At 31.1% G+C, this 9,999-nt stretch overlaps 1 protein-coding gene across 1 annotated transcript; it reads left to right on the forward strand.

The window, feature by feature from the left end:
• The first annotated feature begins 3,582 nt into the window (after nucleotides 1-3,582).
• On the forward strand, nucleotides 3,583-8,101 carry LOC137810593 (plant/protein). Its single transcript, XM_068611947.2, has 7 exons — nucleotides 3,583-3,967; nucleotides 4,515-4,664; nucleotides 4,764-4,979; nucleotides 6,548-6,669; nucleotides 6,771-6,934; nucleotides 7,530-7,684; nucleotides 7,860-8,101. The coding sequence occupies exons 1-7, from the start codon at nucleotides 3,770-3,772 to the stop codon at nucleotides 7,953-7,955; spliced, it is 1,101 nt and encodes a 366-aa protein (XP_068468048.1). The 5' UTR covers nucleotides 3,583-3,769; the 3' UTR covers nucleotides 7,956-8,101.
• The last annotated feature ends 1,898 nt before the right edge of the window (nucleotides 8,102-9,999 follow it).

The following is a 9,999-nucleotide window of genomic DNA, read 5'->3' on the forward strand; positions in this document are numbered from 1 at the left end:
TAATTTTCTCATATTGTTTTCATTTTCAAATAAATAATTTATGGTGTTTTTTATTTTTTATTTTTATTTATTTCTTCTTGTTTCATGTTTTACAATATGTATTTTTTCATTTATAGAAGCAAGCAAGGGATAAAATTTAAAAGATATTATAATGAAATTCAAAAAGATTTTTTTTTTTAACTCTTCTCCACATTTTCTTGTGATACCCCTCTAATTTTTTTAATTCCAAAAATACTTTTCTCCAAAAAAGTTTATGAAATTTTGGTTGTGAAGGTGAGTGAGGTTGGTGCATGCAGAGATTGGTGAAGGATACGGTGGTGGTTGATTTGATCTTGAGTTCTCAGGTGGTTTGTGATGTTTCGTAGTTGTTTGTGATGAGTGTGGTAGTCGAAAGTGTCTGTTTGTGATGATTTTTTTTTTTGTTTCTAGTATATTATGATGTGGTTCAGATTATAGTCTGGATTGTGTAATCTGAAGATCCACAAACTACACAATCCAGAATAATTTCAAATGTGTATATTTTTTATAGATTGGACAATTCATAACTTATTTTTGAATTTGAAGAAACATTTCAGATTAGCCAATATAAAAAGTATATACATATTTGAAATCATTCTGAATTGTTTACTCCAGAATATGTTTTTGGTTTCAGATAAACATTATGAGTTTTGCAATTCAGAGTTCAATGTTATTGTCTTATCAACCCAATCTAGAAAGTTTTACAATTCATATTACAATGTTATGGTCTTAAAAGCCCAACCCCAATCTTAAAGGTGTTTCCAAATTTACATTTTGAATTAGAAAATTATTGGAGAATCGAATGTTTGACTTCTTGATTTTCCAATCAGAATGTAATTTTAGATCAAAAACATCTTTTCAAAGTGAAAATCAATCTTTTTAACGATAGAACCAACCCAAATCTCCATGAAACAAACAGTCTATGAAATGTTCTGAAAGAGTGTAAATAACCACCCCGATGCTTGAACGATTGCAAATAGGATGTTTAGGGTGGCGCAGGATGAAAAAGGAGAAGGTGAAATGTGTGGAATTTAGAAATTTATTAGGGACAAAAACGTGTTTTCACATAATTTATTGGGTGCCTCGTGAAGGTATGTCCATATTGGGTGCCTCATGAAGGTATGGTCGAGGAAGAAATTTATATAAAGACGATGAGAGGGCCAAAAAATTTCTAAGTTAAGCATGCCAAAACGATATATATATCCATCAGTCAGAAGTATCAGAAATCGCATGGATAACTACAACTCTCATGCATCCTCCAACAAGTCTACAGAAAATGTACAGAATAAACTTTTATTTTACCTATTCTAAATTTATTTATATTAAACGAGTATTTTCTTAGTTTAAATAACTTTCTAAATAAATAAATAAAATTTTAATCTTTAACAAATAGGGGTTATTTTATATTTCACTCCTTTTGCTATTTTTTTTTCATTTTAATTATTTTTTCCACTTTAAATATCCATGGTTAGTTATGATAATGATGTTATATGTGTATCAAATTAATAAACGATAGCGTACCATTTTATAAGATATTTTTGTCATCGTATGATGCCACCAGATTAAGATAAAAAATGATATATTTTTAAAAACTAATATATCTACAAAAAATAAAAAATAACATATTTGTAAGAAATAATTAAAAAGAAAATTTAACATATTGTCGGTGGTTATGAGATAAAAGAAATTGCTATTTTTTACATTACGAAAAAAAGTGGCATATTTTTATAAACATTATCCTGTATCAATATTCAACTACTGAAAATTAAGCATTAATAATAGGTCCTAAAAACCACAAAATTGTAAATTTAAGTAAACAAACTAAATACAGGATATCTGTAAAAGATAGTTTTTTTATTCATTCTCCAGTTATAAGTTATAATTATTGTGATGATTTAATTTAATACAGTGAAATGTTGGAACACAATTAATATATTTTTTCCTAGAAAGCTATGTTGTGATGAGTGTTGAAATTACAAAGTTTCTTAGAAGAACATGATAATTATATAAAAGTATATGTAAATATATTTTTACTAATGGAGAAGCCTAATTAAATAAAATGCAATGAAAAAAATAATAGAGCGATTATTATTCATCCCTAATTGAATAATCTTAGGTGTATGAGTGCTGTTTGGATGACGAAGAAGAAGAGATAAGGACACATTTATGTGACACATTCTAAGCTGTCTGTCTAATCCGCATCATAAGGATGACGTGTCATCCACAAGACATGCCACACCCAACGGAACCATCTCATGTCGTACAAGACTCTTCTGGATTGCCTCACGCGCTCTCCATCTCACTCGCTACACTTTCCATTCTTTCTTTTCATTCATTCATTTATGTCTTTTTAAGATTATGTACAAGAAAGTGAGGGTCATGTAAAATAAAGCCAGAAATATTACTTAGGTAAAATTAAATTGTTGTGATAAAAAATACTTAAAACTCATTATGAATGTTACATTGTGATCTATTATTGTTGATTATTAGTGTTTCCTAATAATTATAAGAGTATATAATACTCTAAAATATTTCATTTTTAAGTAAGATAATTCATTATACATATTTTTTCCATCTTTACATAATTTTATTTCTTTTCTATTTTTATATTAAATTAATTTCATCAATTCTATTTACGATTTTTTTTTCACAATAAACCTATTTTAAAAAATATATTTTTTTGCAAATAATCAATATTATTTATCAGAATAGAGATGTTTACTGAGAATTTGATTCCTTATAAACTGAATTTGTGAATGATTGGAATTCGGTCTTTAACAAACCTAATTCCGGCTAATTCCGGTAAAGTTTTTTTTTTAAAAAAAAATTATCTCTAAATTTTTAATCTCTTTTTCATTAAAAATTGGAAAATCTCATCGTAATTAGATTCCCAAAAAACAGAATTTTGACTGGGTTTTTAATATTCGACAACATTATTTATTTACATTTGAGAATTCGATTTTCTAAAGATTTAATTTCGAATATCTATTATACTATTTACAATTTATAATTTAACTTTTAAAAAATAATTTTCTTTTACTTAAGTTCATATATGTGTATTTTGTATTTTAGTTATCAATCCCATCTTCTTTTAGTTATCAATCCCATCTTCTTTTATTCATATTAAGTTCTACGCATCTTTTTAAAGTTAATCAAATTTCAGTTAATGTTTCTGTTAAATTATACCATTATCTTCTCACTATAAATGGTTTAGCAAATTTCATGAAGTACTGGTATGGTATGGATTATTGTAAAAATGGTAATGTGTTAAATCTTATGAATACAAAAAAACTATGTGACACTGTAATATTTTTTATACTTTCAATTAATATAAATTTTCTTGTAATATTTAATTTTTTTCTTATAAAATCGTGCTTTAGGACTGTTATATATTTGTCACAAAAGTTGGGATAATTAAAATCGAAAATTGATCATAATCGATTTGCTTAAAAAATATGAGATCGTGATTCACATTAATATAGCAGGTAGTTGAATGAAAAATAAAAATAAAAAATTAAAAAAATTAAAAAGGTATAATAATAGAAAGATAGAATAAAAAAGAATATAGTATGAAAGACAGATAATACAAAAAGGAAAGAAATGGAATAATTATTATTATGATGATGGACAGAAAAGGCAAATGAAAATGCGAAACTGCGTACATGATATGAATGTAGTTCTCCGCCGCTGTGAATGGTGATTCATAAGATTGAAGTTGCATGAAGTCTCTCTCATAAACTAAAACTTCACCATGTTTGCAACTACCAAGTCCTCAACTTTGTCACCTTTCTTCTCTTTCACCAGAACAACCTCTGTCCCTTCCAAACCCAATTTCTGGAATTTGGTTCCAATGAAACACCCATCTTCCCCGGGGCACTTGGCCTTAAGAACCCTTCACGTATCTTGTAACTCCCAATCACAGCATGCTTCCCAGAGATCATCAATTCAGGTTCCATTTTTTTAATAATCATGACAGGATTTCTTGTTTCACGTTGTTTTTCATACTGAACCCAAAATTATGTCTTCTTTCTAGTGCTTGGTGTTATAATATCATGTATTCCCCAAAGGACTTGGTTTGGTGTTTCTTGAATTATTATTTGTAGTGTTTTATTTTCGAAGAGAAAAGGGAATTTGATTCTTGATATCCGTGATGCTAATAGTGATAGTATGGCCTGTTTGATTGCTGTTCTTACAAACAATTTTGTGTTTTGTCTCCCGATGACATTTATAAGTTTTTTTTGTTTACTAAAAGTTTGTCTTGTCCCCAAAATACTTGGAACAAAGTATTCGAAGAAAAAAAGATGAGAAACTATCTCCCATTTGTTTATTTATTTATTTTTTTGTTTCCAAACTCTCGTCTTGGAAAAAAAGTTCAAAACTTCATAGATTTGGATGAGAAATTGTTTGTCGACTAGTTAGAAATAGTTATAGAAGACAGTTTTCAAAATAAAAATACAAAAGTGAAACTTGAGATCTTATTGTCTGTCTTCGTGCAGGGGGGTGAAGGTTTTTTCAGGGGTGTGTTGGAAAGTATGCAATCCGTTTACTTGAACAGAAATCCTACTGCAAAGGCCATATTAGAACTTGTTCACTCTGTTGAGAACAACTCGATATGCTATGATCATCTTGCATTCAGGACATTTGGGGTATTTCTCTTGGCTTTACTTCCTTCCAGTTGTAGACTTTTCTGTGTGATTTGATTATATCTGATTAGCTCATTCATGTGTATTGTTGCCCTTAATTAGGTGAATGGTTATGGAATTGATTCAATGGCTAGCTTTTTTCTGGATTATGGCTATAGTCAGAGAGAGGAGTTAAGGTTTCCAGCAAAAAAGTTGAGGGCACTGTGGTTTTCTCCTCCTGCAGATTCACAGGCTGGCAGTGGTAGTGGCATTAATGGACCTCTGCCCAGAATATTTATTTCAGAGCTACTGGTAGATCAAATGAGCCCACAAACTCAGGTGTGTTTGCCAGAATTCTTCAATTAGAGTCATTCTGCATCTATGCTCTAAGGATTGCAGTGTTAAGGACGGACTCTGTTTTTCCTCCCAGCCCCCCTGCAACTAGTTTCAAATATTGGCAAAGTAATAATAATATACTTAGAGATTACCCTTTATTTATGATCGTTATGTGGGGGTGGAAATGGTTTAGACACTTCATTTGAGATCTATCACCTAACCCACATGAAGCCTAAGTCAAGTCAAAGCCTATTTACTTGATAAGTTGGGACAAGGCTTTTTAGAAGCCTATGTCCCCATTGTTTGTTGACATTATAATGGCATTAGAGTGCTTTTCCGTAGGGCTAAATTGAAAAAACGTGTAAAATTGTTTTTCATGTAGGGACCAAAACATAGTGTAAATTGTTCCATATAGGGCCTAAAACAAAAAATGTTGCCAAGTACAAGGACTAAATTCAGTACTGGTGTAATGTCAGCAAACAAGAAGGACCATTTTGTCAATGTTCATTCATGTTGGAATCAAAATGTAGAGTTTTTATTTTATGCAGGGACCAAAAACAAAAAAGTTCTGTTAGATGTAGGGAAACAAATTAATTTTGAAGGTCATCTTTTTTATCATTCAAAAAACTTATTAGACCTAACATATTGACCTTAAATAACTATAAATAATGTAGTATTGTTGTTTTATTTTCACACAAGTCTATGATGTTGCTGTAGTATTAAATATTGAAGTGTTTTAAGGTTGTATGCCTTTTCGTTTCTGTTAGGGTTTAAAAACACTAATTTACATATAGTTTAGGCTGATTGTTCATTTAGAGGTAGTATTATGACCTGTTTCTAAGAACTTATAATGGAGTAAGCTTTTAAATAGGATTTCAGTAACCCCAGCTACTAGAAAGGGCAGGCCTCTAAAAGGGCTCATATCAGGTAAATAGACTGACCATGCTTGGGGTTTAAATATGAGAAACAAACAGGCAAGGTTTAGGCCTTATAAAGCTCACCTAGCCCTTTCCACATCCAAAACCATATTTTTGTGTGGCAAAATTGAGCAGCTATTAAGGTTTCAGCTCTTCTGAATTGTATGATGCTAAAAACAATACTGCATATTTTTCTCAAAATTTAATATTATGGAGATTTGAGTTTAACTTTTGTTAATTCTCAATACCTTCTTTCTCACCTTTATGAATTAAAACCAATGCCTTAGCATCTGTCACAATTCAGTTGTAGAAATTGTTTTGTTGAAGCTCATAAAATGCTCGTGGAACTAACTGATCCATTTTACTTGGTATGGGACTAGAATCTAGATCATAGATAATTTCTTGAATGGCTTTGTATGCCTTTACCAGGCCAGGTTGTAAACATGTAAGGCAGTGTTTTGTCTTATTATTTATTTTGGTGTTAATAGTTGATTTAGCATGATAACAATAATTTGAGAACCAAAGAATGGATTGATTTCTTAAGACTGCAATCCATATCTATATTGATATATAGTTGCATGACTTCAATAGTTTATACTTACATTTCTTCCCCAAACCCAATTGAACTGAAATAATTTGGAATTTTTTGTGAAGGAAATAATTCGAAAATACACTGAATCATCTGGAGATGGAAACAAGCATGCAGCACTTGCAAGTTCCCTTGGACATTTAACATGGGAAAAGCCCTTATATTCAGAGTTTCAACAATTGGCAAGGTATTATTACTGCCTGTATGGCTAGCCATATTTTTTTAGGAAAGTTTCTAGTCTCTTCTAGCATCTGGCTTAGTTATGGTTTGTTGGTACTTGATACACAGTGAAAGTGAGTACGCTGCCTGGACCCTAGTCAATGGTTATGCGCTGAACCATGTTACTATATCCACTCATCGGCTGAACACTCATTTGAAGGATATAAAAGCACTGAATCAGTTTATAGAGGAGAGTGGATTCAGATTGAATTCTGAAGGAGGATTACTGAAAGGTTTGTACCCTTGTTTGTTATTATGCAAGTACAAGGTTTTCTAGGTCTTTTACTAACCAAAATAAAAGCATTCAATGTTCAATGTAAGACAATCTCAGCCTGGTTTCTCTGATAAGACAATTGCTATCTCAAGTGAAAAATGAGGATTGAAGAGCAAATAACTTCCTCTTATATTCATTAATGGAAAACATGACTATATTCCTTCAATTCCTGCTTGTGTTCACCTTCTGAAAATTTGGCCTCATTCGTCAAATCTATCTTCTGTCCTCATAGGAAATAAAAGTCGTGTGAAGCCCTTTTCACTTGAAAATACTGAGTACTGACATAACAGGAATGGTATAAAGAAGTTTGTTAATCTGTTTGCATGGCTGTGTATCTCAATGGATCAGGGGACTTATCATTTAGAATTGAAAAAATAAAGCATATCATCAGATTGTGAATCATGCTCCTAATTGTGAGATGAATATGGAAATTATAACCTAGACTAACTATGAACATGCGGATGTTGTCGACTTTTTGAGATGATCATAGCAAGTTGTAGTTGGTTGTGATCAAGGATCATATAAATGATTTTGAATATTTGCTCTACTTCCAGTGAGCCCTGATGGTCTTCTGCAGCAAAGCTCAACTGTAGCAGATTCAATTTCTTTCCAATTTTCTGATGGTATAACTGAATCAGTCCCATGCTCATACATTGAATTTGCCGAGCGTCTGGTGCTGCCTCAGTATAGAAACTTACCTGACACAGAGGTAAGCATGTTTCTTTGTTTTTAAACATATGGCTTTAACTTTTTATTATAGTTCTTATCTTTTGTGACAGATCTTTTTGGTTAATGATGAAACTGTGAACTACTTTTGAGTTTTGAACCACCTGCTAGGCATTTTCTGCTGGATTTGCTAATCCTTCTTCTAACTAATGAAACAGGTTAAAGAGTTCCATAGAAGAGATGGTTTTGAGGTAGCAAGTGCTGACAAGATATTTGAAAGCACATCCAAGGATCAGTTGAGCAGAGTAGGCTAAGAGCCTTTTCTCTCTCTATTCCCCTTGAGAAAACGTGTTACATTTTCCAGTCATGTGGATGTTGCTTAACAATTTCAGATTATGTCTTATAACTAAGTCATTGAATTCTGGTTTTGGAAATGGACATGTCTTGGATTTGTTAGTGATATAAGCCCTCTAGTAAAGCTTATAATAACAGATTAACCTATCATATTAATTTATTATCTAATAGTATAAATAAATATTCAATACTTTAAAAAAATACTCTATTAAAAATTAAATGTTTTAACTATGTTCAGGAGTGTTTTAATTTTTTTTTTATATTTACAATGTTTAAAAAACGTTTTCTTAATTTATTTATTTTTATGATAGATGTTGTATATTTAAGAATTAGTATATCTTAGCATAGAGAGAATAGATGTGCTCCAAGTAGATGAATGGTTCGCGCAGAGATATAATATACATCAGTTCTGCGGGTACTAATTATTTCACTAAACAAACAAATAAAGTATCTAAATATTTAAATACTATTAAACAATACTTTTATTTTTAAACATAAAAATATTAATTTATGTATCGGCTAGTTTCATACGAGTAATGTTACTTCTCAACCTATTAGTCCAAGACATCTTTAAAACAGTTACAATAAATAGCAGTTGCAACAACTTTTCGAAAATTCAGGACACCAAATTTAAGTAACATTTTTGAAAAATTAGAGAGTCTTTATAGAATAAAGGTAACACTAATATATGATAAATTTGATTGAATATTATAAATAAACTCTTGTATATTGAGTGCTTACTTTATCTCTAGTGTACTTTTTTATAAATCAATCTTCATTGAACACCAACAATTAAAAAAATGAGATTTAAAGTAGGGATAGAAAAGCGGGTCAGCCCATCCCACACTTGGCCCCCTTGCAAAGTGAGTGCAGGCTAAACTTTTCGTCTTGTCTCGCATTAGGGCTGATCCGCAACCCGCGGACCAGCCCGTATTCAATTTTTTATATTTTTTAGAAATTCAATTTTTTTTTTTTACTTTTTTTCTTGAAAAATTGTCATAAAAAACAAAGGCATTTGGATTAATATGCAATAAACATGAATTGAATGTTACATAATCCCAGTATTAATCTTCCAATATTCTTGACTTATCCTCTACCTAACATATTCACTATTATATATTCCAAATTACATGAAAAATATCATATCTGTATTTTCATCCCAAAACTAGACCAGAAAAAAGTCTTAAGGAATTATAACTCCAATGACCCTTGTAATTTTCTACCCCAAAATGAAAAAAAAACAAAAAATTTACTCCACGTCCTGTTGTTGGCTGCGCGTGTCGCGGGTTATGTGGGGCGGGCTAATGCGGGTTAGCGGGTTGAAAAGGTAAGCCCTCCCCGCTTTGCCATCTCTAATTTAAAGTAATGATTTCTTAATATACATTATTTATATTGAGTACTTACTTGATCGTCAGAGTACTTTTTTCAGGTAAATTTCGATCGAGCATCAACAATTAAAGAAAAAGATTTAAAATGAGGAATAAGGGAACAATCGAACGACTAATTGTACAACCAGTTCCAGGTACTATTTAGGCTCACTTTGTCTAAACAAATACAATTGATGTCCACCATGGGGCCAAAATAAAATACAACAAACAACAATGGTTTCAACAAGGTAAATAAGGCAAATGATAACCGAATGTCTGAAGACCAATTCATTATGCTTCAAATAATACTTCAAAAGCAAATGGAAGAGATCCGTTAAAAGGTCATTGAAGACCGATAAAAGAATAAAGAAAAGATGTGTCTCTTAAAGGAGCAAAATGAGGAATTAAAACGACAAGTTTCCGGATCAAGCATAAAAAGCAATCTCGTTCAAATGAGCCTAGAAAAAACAGCAACAGTTCAGACTCATGCCCATCAAACATCCAGACAACATATCGAATATCTACAAGACACAAATGAATCTTACACTACAAGTAAGGCTATATGGTGCAAAGTTTTTCCCATCTCTCTCAAAGAAGAGGCACTCAACTGGTTTACTCAGCTTCCACCCAACTCGAT

This window comes from Phaseolus vulgaris, chromosome 2, assembly GCF_051622355.1.
Source record: "Phaseolus vulgaris cultivar YP4 chromosome 2, ASM5162235v1, whole genome shotgun sequence".
Taxonomy (NCBI): domain Eukaryota; kingdom Viridiplantae; phylum Streptophyta; class Magnoliopsida; order Fabales; family Fabaceae; genus Phaseolus; species Phaseolus vulgaris.

Coding starts and splice junctions, on each gene's coding strand:
- LOC137810593 (XM_068611947.2), top strand. CDS start 3,770: ATGTTTGCAACTACCAAGTCCTCAACTTTGTCACCTTTCTTCTCTTTC. Junction 4,665..4,763: donor TTGCATTCAGGACATTTGGG/GTATTTCTCTTG, acceptor GCCCTTAATTAG/GTGAATGGTTATGGAATTGA. Junction 6,935..7,529: donor TGAAGGAGGATTACTGAAAG/GTTTGTACCCTT, acceptor CTCTACTTCCAG/TGAGCCCTGATGGTCTTCTG.